Source organism: Emiliania huxleyi (assembly GCF_000372725.1).
Source record: "Emiliania huxleyi CCMP1516 unplaced genomic scaffold EMIHUscaffold_43, whole genome shotgun sequence".
Lineage (NCBI taxonomy): Eukaryota > Haptophyta > Isochrysidales > Noelaerhabdaceae > Emiliania > Emiliania huxleyi.
This window is the reverse complement of record NW_005198751.1, coordinates 183,998-200,265: the sequence shown is the minus strand read 5'-3', so window position 1 is coordinate 200,265 and position 16,268 is coordinate 183,998. Positions and strand designations below refer to the sequence as shown.

The 16,268-nt window shown below is 64.3% G+C and overlaps 5 protein-coding genes across 5 annotated transcripts; 4 read left to right on the top strand and 1 right to left on the bottom strand.

Annotated features, from left to right (window-relative positions):
* Positions 1-59: 59 nt before the first annotated feature.
* EMIHUDRAFT_210304 (hypothetical protein) lies at positions 60-1,887 on the top strand (the record flags this gene model as incomplete). The annotated part of the gene is made up of 4 exons (XM_005769146.1): positions 60-860; positions 964-1,513; positions 1,632-1,702; positions 1,867-1,887. 4 exons carry the CDS (start codon positions 60-62, stop codon positions 1,885-1,887), a joined length of 1,443 nt encoding a protein of 480 aa, XP_005769203.1.
* Positions 1,888-2,208: 321 nt separating this feature from the next.
* EMIHUDRAFT_210303 (hypothetical protein) lies at positions 2,209-4,074 on the bottom strand (the record flags this gene model as incomplete). The annotated part of the gene is made up of 4 exons (XM_005769145.1): positions 2,209-2,508; positions 3,130-3,294; positions 3,407-3,513; positions 3,594-4,074. 4 exons carry the CDS (start codon positions 4,072-4,074, stop codon positions 2,209-2,211), a joined length of 1,053 nt encoding a protein of 350 aa, XP_005769202.1.
* A 696-nt stretch (positions 4,075-4,770) lies between these two features.
* Positions 4,771-6,205, top strand: EMIHUDRAFT_210302 (hypothetical protein; the record flags this gene model as incomplete). Its single annotated transcript, XM_005769144.1, has 3 exons — positions 4,771-4,968; positions 5,049-5,115; positions 5,328-6,205. 3 exons carry the CDS (start codon positions 4,771-4,773, stop codon positions 6,203-6,205), a joined length of 1,143 nt encoding a protein of 380 aa, XP_005769201.1.
* A 1,532-nt stretch (positions 6,206-7,737) lies between these two features.
* On the top strand, positions 7,738-10,772 carry EMIHUDRAFT_436463 (hypothetical protein). The gene is made up of 9 exons (XM_005769143.1): positions 7,738-7,788; positions 7,852-7,987; positions 8,071-8,200; positions 8,316-8,457; positions 9,250-9,463; positions 9,535-9,593; positions 9,708-9,979; positions 10,078-10,173; positions 10,353-10,772. Exons 1-9 carry the CDS (start codon positions 7,747-7,749, stop codon positions 10,432-10,434), a joined length of 1,173 nt encoding a protein of 390 aa, XP_005769200.1. The 5' UTR covers positions 7,738-7,746; the 3' UTR covers positions 10,435-10,772.
* A 3,382-nt stretch (positions 10,773-14,154) lies between these two features.
* On the top strand, positions 14,155-14,961 carry EMIHUDRAFT_355984 (hypothetical protein). Its single transcript, XM_005769142.1, has one exon. It carries the CDS (start codon positions 14,188-14,190, stop codon positions 14,914-14,916), a length of 729 nt encoding a protein of 242 aa, XP_005769199.1. The 5' UTR covers positions 14,155-14,187; the 3' UTR covers positions 14,917-14,961.
* Positions 14,962-16,268: the final 1,307 nt, after the last annotated feature.

Here is a 16,268-nt window from a genome sequence, read left to right as displayed (position 1 = left end):
CGCGGGCGGCCCGGCCTGATAGTTTTCTTTCAAACTTGACGCACTTGATTAAAAAAACGATGCTGGCGGGCACGACGCTGGCCGACACTTCCGAGACTGACAGTCTCGCTGCGCTTCTCGACGCCTGCGGCCTTAGCAACGGCCTCGCCTCTTCTCTAGCGGGCGAGACGTCCGACGGCCTCAAGGCGTGCCTTGCCGACTCTGGGAGGGTCGCGCTCCTAAAGCGGCTCGGCGAACGCGGGCTCTCGCTCCCAGAGCGTCAAAAGCTTGCCAACGGGCTCGGCCGCCTGGCTCGTGGGCAAGCGCTGGGCGGGTCGCCCACGCAGCAACCGGTCGCTAGCACGGTGGAGCTCAGCGCAGACGGCTCCTGTGGCGGGACGTGCGGCTTCGCTCTCTACGGCGGGGAGGCCGCCCGCTCGCCACCGCCAGACGCCGATGCCGCCAGCTTGCTAACACAGGGGTGGGCCGCAACCGCGCTGCGCCAACTCGGCGACGGCGGCGAGAGGAACATAGACAGCGAATGTGGAACTGACACCAACACGGACTCCGAGAACCCACTGCTGCGAGCGCGCATCCTCGCCGCCCTCGGCTCCCTGCCAGCGGCGCTGCGGTGCTACAGCGCGGTGCAGGGCGCAGACGCGGACACGTCCCATGCTGAGGCGCAGGCCATCGAGGCGCTGCTGTCGCAGTTGGACTCGCTGCCGGGCCTCTTCTTCCCGCGCGCCGTCGCGAGAGGCCACTCCCGCCCGCTCGCCACCGTTGATGCAAGGCATCCGACCTCTACGAGCCGACCGGCGCCCTTCTCGGACGGGAGCTACGCCGCTGCGCCGCACGACCCGGCCGTCAAACTCGGCTACCGGGTCTGGCCGCACCCGTCGCCCCGCCCGAACGCGCCGCTCCTCCTCTACTTCCACGGCATCGACGGCCGAGAGGAGGCCGCCGCGCGAGATCGCCCGAGGTCAGCCGAGGGTCCGCCTGAGCGTAGGCAACGGCGAGGTCTGCTCTGACTACGACGCCTTCGCCTCCCGCTTCCACCGGCTCGGCGCCCACCTGATGGTCCCAGACTACCGCGGCTACGGCTGGTCGGGCGGCGAGCCAACCCTCTCCTCCTTGCTCGCCGACGCAGAGCCGCTCCTCGATTCGCACACGCTCGGTGCCGCGATGCAGTCGGCGGGTGTAGGGCCGGAGGCCCGCCCAGTGGTGCTCTTTGGTCGCTCGCTCGGCTCCAACGTGGCGACGCATCTTGCGGCGATCGCGCCGCGCGGCTGCTTCGCAGGGCTCATCCTCGAGTCTGGCATCGCCTCCGCCTCGGCCATGCTATCGAGGGGGGCTGCCGGCGCCCTCTCGCTCGCAGCCGCCGGCTCGGCTGGGCCGGCGACAGCGCCGCTCGCGCCCGGCGGCGGAGGCCGGATCGGGATACTCGAGAATGAGCTGAAGATGCGGGAGGCGCGCCGCGCCGCCGAACCTCTCCCTCCCCTCCCCCCCTCCTCATTCTGTGTCTGCCCCGCTGCAGGTGACCATACCCACACTCGTCCTGCACGGCACCGCCGACACCGTCGTGCCGCCAGAGCAAGGCAAGGCGCTTCACGCCGCGAGCGGCGCGCAGAGGAGGCGCCTTCTTCTCCTGCCAGGCCACGGCCACAATGACATCGCCTTCTCGCCGCGCTACTTCCCCGCCATCGGCGAGTTTCTTGAGCGACAGGTGTGTACACCTACGAAGGCAGAAGGTTGCCAGAGGACAGCATGAGAGAGATGTAGGTTTACACTGCAGTCGGAGAGAACGTCGGTCGTGAGACGTGAGCTGACTCAGCTCCTGATGACATACAGCTGTCCATCTCTTCAATCTGGGACATATTGAAGCTTTAGTTTTTTCTCTCCATATGGTAAACACGGAAAAGAAAAGCAAAAGGAAACACCCGCCACAGTCGTCGAGAGAACGGCACACGATAATCGGGGCAGGGGGGGGGGGGGTAGTACGATCTTGCTACGAGTCTATCGAAAAGGACATGCCACGAATTGTGCAGTGCGATCCGTGCAGCCCGTGGGTGCATGCGCTGCGTAGAGGGCCGGGCGATAGGGCGAGGCATGTTCAAGAGAGGGGGCCTCGGCTCGGGCGGCGGTGCTCTCGCAGGTCGATCCCGCAGGGAGGGAGAGATTGGGTTCAGAGGGGGCACAGGGTCGCCGCAAACAGGCCGGCGGGGGGCGGCGTCACTTTGACTGGATCTTGCGCTTCGCCTCCTCTACCTGCTGGCGCGCCGACGCCTGCGCCGCCTCGAGCCGCTGCTTGAGAGACAGCGTCACCCGGCCCGGCGTCGCCTTGACCTCGTCCGCAATCCGGCCGGGCGTGGCGCTGATCTCGGCGACTGTCTCGTCGATCGCTGCCTGCGCCTTCTGCTGCTGCTCCGCGAGCGCGATCTCCGCCTCGAGCTTCGCGAGCTCGGCGTACGAGCTCGTCACGTTCGCCACCGACCCTCCGACGAACCGCGCCGCCTCGCCCGCCTCGCCTGGCTGAGCGGCGGCGTAGATTGCGCCTGGGTCCGGGTCCGGGTGAGGTGCGGGTTGCGGTGAGGGTCCGGGTTAGGACGTCATGAGGGCGAGGGTGAGGGTGAGGGTGAGGGCGAGGGTGAGGGTGAGGGCGAGGGTGAGGGTGAGGGTGAGGGTGAGGGCGAGGGTGAGGGTGAGGGTGAGGGTGAGGGCGAGGGTGAGGGTGAGGGTGAGGGTGAGGGCGAGGGCGAGGGTGAGGGCGAGGGTGAGGGTGAGGGTGAGGGTGAGGGTGAGGGTGAGGGCGAGGGTGAGGGTGAGGGTGAGGGTGAGGGTGAGGGCGAGGGTGAGGGTGAGGGCGAGGGTGAGGGTGAGGGTGAGGGTGAGGGCGAGGGTGAGGGTGAGGGTGAGGGTGAGGGCGAGGGTGAGGGCGAGGGTGAGGGTGAGGGCGAGGGCGAGGGTGAGGGCGAGGGTGAGGGTGAGGGTGAGGGTGAGGGTGAGGGTGAGGGCGAGGGTGAGGGTGAGGGTGAGGGTGAGGGTGAGGGTGAGGGTGAGGGTGAGGGTAAGGGCGAGGGTGAGGGTCGGCGGTGAAAGTGGATCGCCTCCGCCGAGCAGGACTGCGCCGACTGCAGCGGCGTCGGAGAGCACCTCGCCCGTCAGCCCGACGCCGGCCGCCGAGACGAGCGCGTCGGCGAGGACGGAGCCGGCGACTGCGCCCGTCACCCCCACCCCAATCTTGGACGCGATGTCCGTCTCGACCGCCGCCGCAGCCGCCTCTGGCGCAGGCTCCGCCGGCGGCATCGGCACCGTCTCCTGGTCGTCGGCGAGGCCCGGGAAGGCGCCGAAGAGCGAGGCGCCGGCCGCCGCCGCCGGCGGAGGAGGCGAGGGCGGCGGCGCAGGCTTGCCGCCGCCTCCGCCCCCAAACGAGAAGCCGAAGGGCGAGGCCGAGCTGCCGGGGGAGGCGGTGGAGGAGGCTGCTGGCGCCAGCCAGCCAGGTGAAGGCTTCGGGGCGGGCTTGGGCGCGGCGGGCGCCTTGGCGCCAAAATTGAAGAGCGGCGCGGCCGCCGGTGGAGCAGCGGGCTTGGCTGGCGGAGCGGGCTTGGCCGCGGCACCGCCGCCTCCGCCGCCGCCGAAGGAGAAGCCTCCAAAGGGCGAGCCGCCGCCCGTCGGTGCAGCCTTGGCCGGACTGGCAGGCTTGCTGGGCGGCCTCCGTGCCTTGGTGGCAGCGGCGCTCGGGCTCGCGGCAGCCTTTCCAAAGCTGAACAGAGGCGGCGGCGCCGCCTTTGTAGGCGGCGGCGGCGGAGGCGGCGCAGGCTTCGAGCCGCCGCCAAAAATGCCAGCAAAGGGCGAAGAGGAGGCGGGCTTGGGCGCGGCCGCCTTGCTGCCTCCTTTACGAGCTGCCGCCGCGGCAGCCCGCTTCGCCTTCTGCTCGGCGTTGAAGGCTGCGAGCTTTGCTTTGCGCTCCGTTGTCGCATCTGCCGCAAGCACAATTGTGCGACGCGTCACGCTCGCAATCGACGCGATGCGCGGGCTTGCTACCAACGCAGATGAGCTCGGCAGCAGGGCCAAGCAGACAGCGAGCAGGCCACACATGGATCCTACCTCCGCCACCTAAATGAATCGCACTTCTCTTTTCCAAGAAATTGTGCTCTGCGCTTGAGCACTTGATAGCTGCTCGTTCTCAGCGCAGCGCTCTTGCATTCACACCCGCACAGCACCCTGAGGTATTTTTATGTTCCCCCACCCGGGTGGGGGAATTTTATATTTAGCAATATGAGCCGCCGTCCCCACTCGAACTCGAGTCCGCCGACCGCTATAGGTCGAGCGGGGAGAGAGGCGCTGCCTCCACGGCGGGGACGGAGGCGACACCTCCGTCCCCACCGCCATTGGTTCGAGCGGCAAGCCTTAGGTAGAGCGGGGACGGAGACGTGGAAAAGCGTGCTTGTGAGTGGAAGCCACAAGCGCGCTGGCTCCGGTCGTTTGTAAATGACGGTGTTTTTCTGTGTGTGTGTTTTCTTGAAGCCTTTCTTAAACTGGGTAACGAACCCCTGTCACTCCGTGAAGTGAACAGAAGAGAGGTGTGAACAGACTGGCGTGCTGATCGTGAAGAGGCGCCATGTCATCGGACACCGAGAGCACGGTCTGCGACCCGCGGTTAGATTGGACAGTGGAGGGATACTGGCCGAAAGAATTTTGACGTTCGGGACTGGGCACTGGCACACCAACACAGGTATACACACAAAAAGAAACTAACGCGGCGTCAGTCTGGGAATACCTCAGCTGACCGTGATGGAGGCTTTTGAGTGGACTCTGAGAGAGAGGAGTTTTTGGACTCTGTGTGCTGGTGAGAGGACTGTCCGAGGAGGCCAGGCAACGCAGAACCGGATGGGCGTCGTGGTGGTGGGCCCTTCCGGCTGCGGAAAGAGCACGATGTGGCACGTGCTCAAGCTCGCCCTCGGCAAGCTCGGCAGCTCCATCCCAACGTACGTGATGAACCCAAAGTCGATGCCTCGGAAAAGAATTCACCATGTCGGGCGGCTCGCGGATCGGTCGTTGCCCCACCTTAGCGGCTCGCGGCTCAGTCGTTGCTTCTGCAAGCTGTTGCAAGCAAGCCTTCGGAGTCGCTCCCAGCTGGTAAGAAAGAAAGAAAGAAAAGAGACAACGCAAGGGAGGGATGGGAGAACGGCACGCCGCCACCACAGAGGGACTAGCTGGTCGGTCCATATTTTCAGTGTATGTAGCTCTTACGAACATACCCGTAGGTGAACTGCTGACAGGGTTTGCGATGAGGAGCGATTTTGCGGTTCCCAAACTCTTTTGCCCTTAGTTGTAAAATTCTTTTTTAGATTCAATTACCGGTGGTATCTTGATAGCCGTCATCACCGCGGCAAACGCTTCACCGGACTGCCTCTGTCACCAGCCGTGCTCCTACCACATGAGGTGTCTGATCTTCGCATCGCTGACTCTCCAGTCGCGCGTGCCGTCAACGCGGGCGCTCGAACCAGCTCTGCAGGCAGCGCTCGAGCCTGCTCTGCAGGCTGGGCGGTGGCCGACACAGAAGCCTGCCGTGTTGCCGGCTGCGCAGGCGCGGAAGATGCAGCAGACACTCTTCCGGCACCGCTTCCTGGTCGGCGAGGACATGGTTCTCCGGGTGCCGCTCGACGGCGTGTCGAGGCTGCGTGTGCTCCTCGCGCATCGCGAAGCTGCGGGGCTCCTCCACACGCAGGTGGAGGCCTTCCGGCCGCGCTACAAGCTGCGCTGGTCGGTGGACGCGATGCGCATGCTCGCGGTGCCCAACGCAGGCGGCTCGTCCCTTCAGTCCGAGGCGCTGAGTTGCGAGGTGCTCGCGCGGCTGTTTGGCTCGCGGCTCGTGATGACCGAGATGGAGCTCGACTACTTCTCGGGCTCAAAAATCACCGACTACTCGGTCACGCTCTTTGAGCACGCCGTCGGCGTCTCGGTCACGCGCGCCATCAACTGGCCCACCTTTGCGCTGCAGCCGGCGGACGCGTACAGGCTGCTGTTCAAGAAGCTGCGCGCGATCCAGATCTCGAGCCGCAATGTGCTCAACATGCGTTGGCGCAAGCAGGTGCTTCACGTGTGGGTGCGCACTTATCGCGACGCCCAGACACTCGAAGAGCAGTATGCCGCCATCCCGCCAGAGGTGCGAGGCAACTCGGTGGTCCTAATCACGCTTGCGAACGGGATCGACTGGATCTGGTGATCTCAGGCGTGTGTGACGAGGGTGCCTTCCCAGCTTACATTTTTGCAGGGGGGTATTTTGTGGGAGTGCGCGTTGTCCGGTATGCGTGTTCGTGAGACGTGAAATCTGTGTGACGTCACTTAGCTGTGAGTGTGTATGGAGTGTGACTGTAGAATTAGTTGGGGTTGGTTAGCTGTGTTTAAATCGTTTAGAGCCGCAGGACCAGGTGTGTAAAGCCGATAGAGTATGCGTTGTTGTGGCAAGACAGAGAGTATGTCTCCGGATCGCAGCTGTCGGCGCGCGCTTGCCTCGGCGTGTTGGGTCCGACGTTGGATGGCGTGAAGGGGTCGTGCCGCCCCGCGGCGGCCACTGGCAGCCAGGCGCGTCTGCCATTCGCGATTCTCGCGATTCCGATTCCAAATCGCAATGCCAAAATTAAGGCTTTGCATTCACGGCAATAGGGACACCATTCCCATTCTGATGCAGCGTCTTCGTGCTGCCGGGCTCGCGCGGCCGGCAGCGCGGATGATCTGCCTGGGTTTCATGACTTCCTCTCGGGCCTTGCTATCTGGGCAGCCGACACGAGTCAATCGAACCTACCAAAATATACTCCGCCACATCGAAAGTGGAGCAAAAACTCAGCCTTGAGTTCTCAGCGCCCTCATGGCCCGCCGATGGCAAACCCGACTCCCTCCATCCGTGTCGCGTGTGGCGCCGCCCGATGGTGCCGGCAACCCACCCGCGCTAGGTCTCGGGGGACGCAGGCAGGGTCACACCCGACGACCTCGGGAACTAGCCGGGGCAGTCGGAGAAGGGGCAACTCCGTGCACTGACGGTCGGCCGCCAGAAAACACGCCTGCGTGGATCGCGTCACACCAATCCTCGCTACCCAACGCGGCCAAAGGATATCCACCTCGAGAACCTCGAGAACCTCTCTGCACTCACTCTGGCCTGGAGGCTGCGCTGCGGTCCCCCACCCCCACCCGTCGACGAAGCTCCCCCGCGGAACCGCGCGTAGCGACGCCTTCTCGATCGAGATGAGCGCGCTTGAAGCTCGCCCACCTACTGCCCCTGAGAGTGGTAAGGAGTGGGATCAGCGCGGCCTCTCGCCCGGCCGGGTACGGTACATACATTGATGGGAAGGCGAAACACAGTCCGACCAACGACTGGGTGGAGCAGATCACAGATCACGTCTGTCAACCTCTCACAGACCAGGTAAGTAGGTAGGTAGGTAGACCAGCGCATAGCGCCTCCGATGTATTTTCTTCTCATGAGGCCGGAGGAGTATGACGGCCTCTTCGACGGCCCATAAGGGGCCGTTGTCTGCTGTGCCTTTTGTGGTGCTAGTTCGTGCCAGTCTGCTGTGAGAGGGGCTTGTATTCGTAGAATTCTTCTCCTAACAAGCTCCGGCTCCAGTGGTGTGTTAGTGCCAGTGCGCGCCAGTCCCGTGCCCAGTGCCACGAGTGAGTCGCTTCTTGAATTCTTAATCCTGGAAATGGCGCTGCCGGGCCTACCACTCCATGGCGCGCATGCTCAACAACCCTTGGATAGAGAAAGCGGTCATGGCGGCCCCAAACGCTGCAGTGCAGCCGCACTACGTGCAGGCAACTTTGGTTCGGGGGTAGGGTATTGCACGCATTCCGTCCAACGGCCCAGCGTCCTCGTAGGTGCTCGACCTTTGTGCCCGGCAGGACGGTGCGCAGAATTGTGTGCTGTCGGATGGGGCGCGCTCGATCGGAGCCGTGCTCGACGCGAGCTGTGTGGCTGCTTTTGAGCAAACCAACGTACTCGAGCGCCTCCAAGGCGGCACGGACAGTATATCCCGGGAGAGAAAGGCCCCCGCTTGCATGACTCCTCCGGCAACGGCCTCGCTACCGTGCCTCCAGGCGCCATAATCTTGCCCGGAAAAGAGGACTACCAGATCATGGTGAACAACGTCCTCGGCCAGTTCAACATGCGGGTCTTGGCCTTCCGCTACGAGGGCGCCGATGATTCGGGCGTGCTCGGCGCTCCTCGGTGAGCGAAGGGAGAGAAGAGAGAGGGAGGCGTTGGAGAGAGCGGGGAAGGAAGGGGGGGTGGCGTGCTCGGGGTGGAGCGAGCTCCCTCCAAATACCTCGCTCCCTCGCGGCAGGAGTGTGATGGAAGCGCCTGCTGTCAGAGACAAGTTTGCCGCCCTGCAGCACGGCTGCGCCCGCCCGCCAGCAGAGGGCAGGGGGGCCGCCAGCAGGGGGGCCGCCTCGCAGCAGGCGCCGCAGGAGGCGCTCGTGCGGCGCGTGGCTCGCGCTACTCCGAAAGGGCGCGCCTTTGGCTTCCCGCCCCCGCGCTTTCTCTCATCCGCACACACACACATACACATACACACGCACGCACGCACGCACGCACGCACGCACGCACACAGCTGCCTCCCTGTCTCCCGTCGCGCCAACGCCCCATCTCGGCCCCAATCTGGGCTGTATCTCGGCCCAATCTCGGCCCAATCTCGGCCAGATCTCGGCTCTCTCTCGGCAGGTGCGCCTCCTTCCCCGTCGATCCGGACCCGCCGCACCTCCCGCTCGAGCGGCTGCTGCATCTCCCGCCCGGCGGGAGAGAGAGCCGAGAAGAGAGCCGAGAGAGAGCCGAGAGAGAGCCGAGAAGACAGCCGAGAGACAGCCGAGAGACAGAGCCGAGAGACAGAGCCGAGAGACAGAGCCGAGAGTTGCTGCCGCTCGAGCGCCCGCGTGCACTGGTCCCGCCCGGCGAGATCAATATCCCGCCCAGCGAGATCAATATCCCGCCCGGCGAGATCAACATCCCGCCCAGCGAGATCAATATCCCGCCCGGCGAGATCAATATCCCGCCCGGCGAGATCAATATCCCGCCCGGCGAAATGCACCCCGGCGAGATGTACCCCGGCGAGCGCGGAACTTGCCCTCCCCCCCCCCCTCACCCCCCCCCTCACCCCCCCCCCCCCCCCCTCCCCCTTGCTCCTCCCCTCCGTCCCGCGCCCTCTCCTCCACCCTCCCCTCCACCCCCCCCCTCCAGCCGATCGCACACCACCTCCGCCTATCGGTACCGACCATCGGTAGGCCCACCCCACGCGCACCTCGCAGCCTCCCTCTGCAGCCTCGTCTGGCGACGGCGGCGGCGGCGAGGCTGGCGCCCTGGCCGACATGTCTACGGAGGGCGGCGCGGCGACGCAGGCGCCGTTCTCGCAGTCCGTGCTTTGGGGCGTCGGCACGCTGGGCGGCTTCTCTCAGTGGGGCGAGACGCAGCCGCCTCTCGGGACGCAGACGCGGCTTGGCGAGGGGAGGCGGAGGGGGAGAGGGGCTAGCTTCGCGGCAGAGCGACGGGTCCGAGTCGCATCGCTGTAGGCTCGGCGGCGGCGGGGGAGGGGAGCCACATGGCAGGGGAGGGGAGCCACCCCTCGCAGGAGCGCGAAGGGAGGGGGCTTCCCCCCTCACAAACCCTCACCAACCCCCCCTCCCCCCCCACACACACGCACACGCCCGCTCCTGCCCGAGCCGCCCCTCCCTGCCCGCGGCAGGAGAGCTACGATTCTGGGGGCGGTGGCTCCCCTGCGGCAGGCGACGAGGCTGTAACGCAGTGGCAGCCGAACGAGCACGCGGCTGCCGGCCGCTCTGGAAGCAGCGCGGGAGCGAACCCGTCGCACCCAGACGCTGCGGCGGCCTCCCAGGGCGCGAGCGGGTCGATCATGCCGCCCGCGCGAGCGGAGTCGCAGCAGCAGACACCGTTCCATTTGCCTTCGAGCAGCGGGGCGGCGGAGGAGCGGGAGAGCTCCGACCAGACGCGATTGCAGTCTGGCGGCACGCAACTCGATTCGGACCGCGATGGCGCGCGAAACAGAGGAAAGGGACCTCCCACGCACCCTCCCAGAAGACCCTCTATCTCTACAGGCGACGACGTGGAGGCGGCGAGCGGCGCGAGCGCCGACCCGCTGCGTCTCGCGAATCTCGATGTGCTCGAAGTCGTGCGAGAATTCCTCCGATAAGGCGCCTGCGCCAATAAAGCCGTACACAGAGCCCGAGATGCTGCTTGCCGGAAAGCGGATGGCTCTGGGTGTGAGTGAGAACCGTCTCTCGGTCTCGCGCTTGCTCTCTCCGCACTGCGGCTCCCGCACACACGCCACGGCTCACGCTCTCCAGTGAGCTCGCCTCGCCGCTGGTATTAGGGGCCGCGCTGCCGGCGCCGAGCGTCACCTGCCTAGCCACGTCTCTTCCTCTAACGAGAGGAGACGCTCGGCGTCCGGGTAGCCGTCGTACTCGACCGCATCCACACGAACCCTCCTCTGCGAACCCAGGATCTCGACGTGCGTGCCTTTCTCGACGACAGCGTGCCCGGCCAGCCTCGCCGTCGCGTCCAAGCGCAGCCGCTCCACCGCGCCTCCTGCGACTCCGCAGGCTGCCGCAGCACGTAGTGTCGGCTGTACTCAGCCACGCCCGCGAGGACGTCAGCCGCTCACTGTCTACATTCGCCTCCCTGGCCCATGGATGCAGCCGAGATGCAAAATCCCAAGCCTCCGTTGGTTCCCCCCTTGGACGCGTCCCTCCCCTGTCCAATCTTCTGCATTCCTCTTTTACATACATAAAATAATTCTGCGCCCCTCCACGTGACATGGATCCTTGCGTCACTGTGGGCCAGAGTGCCCCTGGGTGCTGCGCTGGGAGTGGCTGCCAAAATAAGAAGAATACACCGCGTGCTTCGGACTTCCGGTGGCGGATGGCGAGATACGGCGAAAGGACTTGCCGGAGGACACGAGCCGGAGGGGAGGTGCAGGAGAGGTGGTGGATATGGCTTTGGACCTTTGCGAGATAGGTGGCGAGCGGAGCAAGAGCGGTGTAGGCGCGTCCACGCGGCGCAGCGGCTCTCCCGCGACCCCCCCGCGGCCCCTCTCGTAGCCGCAGCCGTAGAGCCGCAGCCCCAACTCTTGCCGCTCTTTCGTGTCGGGTTGTGACGAGGGGTGAGGGGACACGGATTGAAGATCCCTCACACCAAGATCGTGCAGGGCGGGGACACATGTCCCTAAATCCCATCTCGTCTCAGAGCAGAGTTTGACCGTTTTATTTATTCTTGCTCTCAGCTGCTGCTTTATTCGTTGCGTGTTGTGCCATGTGCCACGCGCGGCGAGCGAGAAAACATAATGCGAAATGGAACGTCGGTGGGTGCGCGCACTGTCCCTCTGTGTTCGTGTGCGTCGCCCATCTCTCCCTGGAGATGACTGCTCTATTTATTGATTTTCAATGATTCTTTGTTTATTCAATCTCACAGTAGAGGGTTTTATGTATTACACCAGCCACTATCGGAATCCCAGAAGTCCACGCCTGTGTGATGCACACGCCCTGTGAGCGGGGCGGGGTGCGCACTGTGCCTCTGTGTTCGTGCGTCGCCTATCTCTCCTGGAGATGACTGCTCGATTTATTTTTTATTTATTCTTATTTATTCATTAAGCCCAGCACCCGCTTCTCGTACTGCGCGCTTAGCCCTGGGGGGTGCGCGTTCGCAGGGAAAGGGCCGCAAAGTAAACACGGGTCTCCGAGAGGGCTCCGTGTACCGGGTTTCCCCTTAACTGCAGAACGCCCCCTCTACTCGGAGCTAACACGGACACACAACGCCATACTCCACACACGTACACGGTTACACCTCATGTGTGCTCGCTCGGTCTCCCTCCCAGAGGCCTAGACCTAGTCTTCCACCCAACGGGGCGAGCTATCAGTTCGGTCCCGGCATGCGGTAGCCCCGTCTCGTCTTCCTCACTCCGGCTCCCGCCCTCAATCTCGTCCTCACCGCCGACGCAGTCGGCTAGCACCGAGCCGTCGCGCCGCCCTTGGAGTGAACCCGTCAGACAGCGTGGCACGCTGATCCAGACGGGCCCCGCCCCGGCACCTCCCAGCTGCTCGAGCTGACAGAGCTTGGCGTGTCCCGCAGCGGCTAGAGCGAAGCCGTCGTACGGGCGGCTCCGCACCGCTGGGCCGCTCCTGTGCGTCCGCCGACTCACCAGGTCGGTGCGCACCGCAAGAACCTCACCGAGCCACTCGCGCAGCCAATGCGCAATGGCGCCAGCGCGCCGGGAGTGCCGGCATCTCCCCGAGCTTCGAACCCTCCGCCCTGAACTTCACGTGCTGATGCGGCCCTAGACACCGCGCCGCCCCCGGCCGCTTAGCCCCCGTGTGGGCGCCCGCCCGCCGCCTCTGAGGGGGTCGGGCCCCCTAGTCTGAAAACAAAAACAAAGCTCGAAAACAGCCAAAATCAGCCTGCGAGAGAGGCACTGCGCGCCGCTGACCTCATGTGGGGATGTGTGCCGACACCAATACTGATCTAAAACCTGGAAACCCTTGTTCAAAGCCGACCCTAAACGCCATCCTTCCTGCTCTCACCTGATGCTGCTTCCCCGCGCCGCCTCCTTGGCCCCCTTGCGCCTTGGGCGTATTTTTCTACTCCCAGAGTCCCAGTGGGGGGCCTGGGGCCCCGGCCCCCCCCTTGTTTTCTGTTTTCTGTTTTTCAAAACGCCCGCCCGCCCGCCACCCCGAGGCGGCTCGGCCCCCCACAGACCGAGAGATCAAAAACGCTCGGCCCCAATCGCCGAATCCGTTTTTATGTCGCGGGGTCATGTATGGTGCCGCGGGCGGTGTGTGTCTCTCCTCAGTCTTTGACCTTTAGGTTTAGCGTGCTTTAGTGTCGCCATGGATGCCCCAACCCCATCACGCCGCGCCACGCAATGTATTGTGTCGTTATTCAAAGCCGCGGAGCACACGGCAGGCGCAGGGCACCATGAGACTGCATGCACGATGCAGCGCAAACACTGTGCATGTGCATATCAATATCGAATATGTGTTCACCGGCATGCAAGGGCAAAACAAATGAGTCAATGGTGTGTGCAAAAATCGCAGGTCGCGGCGCAGGACGACGCAGGACGCGTCACGCGAGGCCCTCGTCGCTCGAGTGCGTCTTGCCCGCCGCACTCTTCACGTCGATGGTCGCCTGAGAGCAGAGTGGCGGCCACGCATCTTTTCCGCCGCGGCACGGGTGGGTGTGGAGAGACGCGGGCGGGCCTGGGTGAGATACTCGCGCCACGGCGTGCTCAGCGCGGGGTCGACCGCCGCGATCTCGAACTTGCTCGTCAGCTCGACGTCCTCCGGAGCGCACGCCTCGCCGATGGACACCTTCGACACCAGCTGCGAGGTCGTCTCGAGCCAGTCGGCGAACGAGTCGAGCCGCTTGCGAGGCCCCTTGGCTACGATCGTGACCGTGTTCTCGGCGGGGACCAGCACGCTCCCCGTCAGGCCGCGCTTGACGCCGCCCTCCATCCACGCGCCTGGTGGTGATGGTGGTGCGCAGCGCCGGTGGCGTGAGCAGGTCGGTGCGCGGCGGCGGTGGCGTGAGGGATGGGTAGGGTGGTGGCGCGAGTGGGCGGCAGCGGCGTGGGCGGCAGCGGTGTGAGCGTGCACCCTTGATGATCTGAGCCACCCGAACAGGGTCATCAGTCGAGAGGTCTATCATCGCGCACTCAGCCTCGCTGAGCACGACGGCGCGGGTCGAGGCGGTGCGACTCGGCGCGGCCGGCGCCACCGCCGCCGGCACGCGAAAGCCCGCGACGGCGACGCAGCAGGCGGCGAAGGACAGCGCTCTGATGATGAGAGCCATTGTATGTGTGAATGTGCTTCGTTTTCTTTTTTGGTCATTTTCTTGTTTCTTGCTTCGATCAAAGAGAGCTGAAAGGATGCTAGCTTGTTGCGCACCTTGTTTGTCCTTCATCTGGTACTGGTAGAACAGCCTTGACCTGCACAAAAAGACAGCAAATCCCAGGTGTGTTTTATTTTTGCTTGGCCGGGCATCATGCCGGGGTAGGTAGGGTAGGGTCTGGGCCCTCCCGTCGGGTTTTCCCCTCTCTCACGCCGGAATTTTCACAGCAGAAAAAGAAATTTTCCGCGCAAATCACGATGTCAACCCTCCCCAAGTCGTTGATCTGGAAAGAAGAGAGAGAGCTCCTTATCAGCTGGTCGGCCGCCATGTGGGCCTCCGGGCCTGCTGCGGCGGCGCGGCCGGTTGAGGCCGGGCTCGGCCCGGCCCGCGACGGCTGGCCGCCGACGAGCGCGCTCGCGCTGCTCGTCAGGATGGCGGCGGTGGCGATTGCGGCGACAAAAGTTCAGGCGTACAGCGCTCAGGCGCCTGGCGTCTTTCGTCTTTTGTCGCATTTCGCACACGCGCACGCCGCGCGACCCGCGTCGCTCCGCGAGGGCATGAGCCTTCCGCGATTCGAACCCGCAGCCAAAAGCTGCTCGCTCGAACCGCGGCCGACTCTGCCACCGCGGCCGCAGCTGCTGAGCTCTCCAGAAAACTGGTGCCTCATATGCTGCCTCCCTGCGGATGCTGCCGGTGAGCCTGGCAGTCCGCTGTACTACAAGGAAGTGCTGACTCGATTTCTACTCGAATTCTTCTACCCCCACGACTCGGAACGCGAATGTGACAGGACCATCGGGTCCTTCAGCCTCCAAAGCGGGATCACCCGAGAGCAGCTGAGCCTGCCTCTGGCCTCGCCTCCCTCTCCTTCAGGCATTCGTGGCATCCTATGGGTCGTCCAGAGTATCGACCTCTGGCTTGTCAGCCAGCCCCACTTTGAGGGCGCCATGAAGTACAGCGATCGCCACCTCGCTGGCCTCTCCGCAGGCCCCCCCGACCGCGTCAAACTCATCGGCGCGGGCTCTCTCGGCTACGGGACCGGCCCCAGCTTCGGCTGAGGGCTAACAAGCTGCCGAGCCCAAATCACTGTGAGAGTCGTGATTTCTTGTTGGTTAATAAAAATCTCTCTCTCTTGATCTGGTGCTTGTAGGGCTTGAGAGTGGCCTGCCATGTCACAGGAAGGACTGTGGTTGCAGGATAGTACCACCAGCCATCACTTTAGGGGGGAGATTTTTAATTCTCTTCACTTTAGTTGGTATAGTACCCCACCTTCACCCAGCCCGTGATTTCTTTTTTAGTTCCCCATAAGTAAGGTAGGTAGGTAGGTAGGTAGGTAGGGGCAGGGCAGGGGCCGGTCAGGTTTTTGCATGATGCCGGAGAATAAAATACACCTGCAAATCCGAGCAGATACACCCTTGCTTGCTGAGGCATGCTGGCTGGCGCCCAACACAATGCCCTGGATGCATTGCTCCACGCCGTGCTGGCTGGTGCAGTACTGCCAGTGCGCCGACTGGCGCGCAGGGTGCGCGTCGCCGCGCGTGGCACGGGTGGCTCGAGAGGCGCGGCTGTCGTTCAACCCCGCGGCGCATGTGCGCCGCGGAAGCTGCTCGACAGGCTGCGGGCATCGCTGCGGCAGAAAGCGCCCGCCCTCTGCTTTGCTTTCGCCCGCGTTTTACGACAACTTTCGGTTTATCAGAGCCGCCGAACTTTACCTCGCTGTTTCTTTATAGGCGTCTCGCAGCTGCGTATTCTCGTATTATCGTCGAGTAGTTGCGTGGGGGCGGTACGTATTCTCGTATCACTAGGTGTCGTGTCCGTGTCCACTAGCTCCGAGTAGAGGGGGCGTCCTTGCAGTTAAGGGGAAACCTGGTACGCGGGGCTAACCCTCGGAGAGTATTCTTTAGCTCCGAGTAGAGGGGGCGTTCCGCCGCTAGGGGACACCCAAAGCGCAGAACTAACCCTCGGAGACCCGTGTTTACTTTAAGGCCCTTGCCCTGCGAATGCGCGCCCCCCCCCCTAGCTAGGGGTCAGGGCTCTCTAGCCCGTAGCCCGATGCCGATCATCCGGCCCGCTGGATGCGCTTCTCAGCTCACCGGCCCTGGATGTGAGGTTGCCGACTGCACTCCAAGTGCTCCAAGGTGTTTGTTGCCCGGCCAACCCTTCTCCCACAAGACCGGCCACGGCTACGTCAAGGCGCATCGCGGTTTCTACCACGACGCGATCTTTGTCAAGCGCAACAACTTCAACCTGCTGCTCCACGAGACGTTCGGCGGCGGCTTCTCGCCCACCCCGCCGTTCTCAAGCTGCGCCGCCTCGCGCGCAAAGTCGCGCGCGGCAGCGTCGACCGCACGGCCTACTCGCCCAAGTAGTACTCGCTCTCTTTTATGTCCCACCATGCAGAGCGCATCTC

Coding starts and splice junctions, on each gene's coding strand:
- EMIHUDRAFT_355984 (XM_005769142.1), top strand. CDS start 14,188: ATGTGGGCCTCCGGGCCTGCTGCGGCGGCGCGGCCGGTTGAGGCCGGG.
- EMIHUDRAFT_436463 (XM_005769143.1), top strand. CDS start 7,747: ATGGCGGCCCCAAACGCTGCAGTGCAGCCGCACTACGTGCAG. Junction 8,458..9,249: donor AGGAGGCGCTCGTGCGGCGC/GTGGCTCGCGCT, acceptor GACCATCGGTAG/GCCCACCCCACGCGCACCTC. Junction 9,980..10,077: donor TCCGACCAGACGCGATTGCA/GTCTGGCGGCAC, acceptor CTATCTCTACAG/GCGACGACGTGGAGGCGGCG.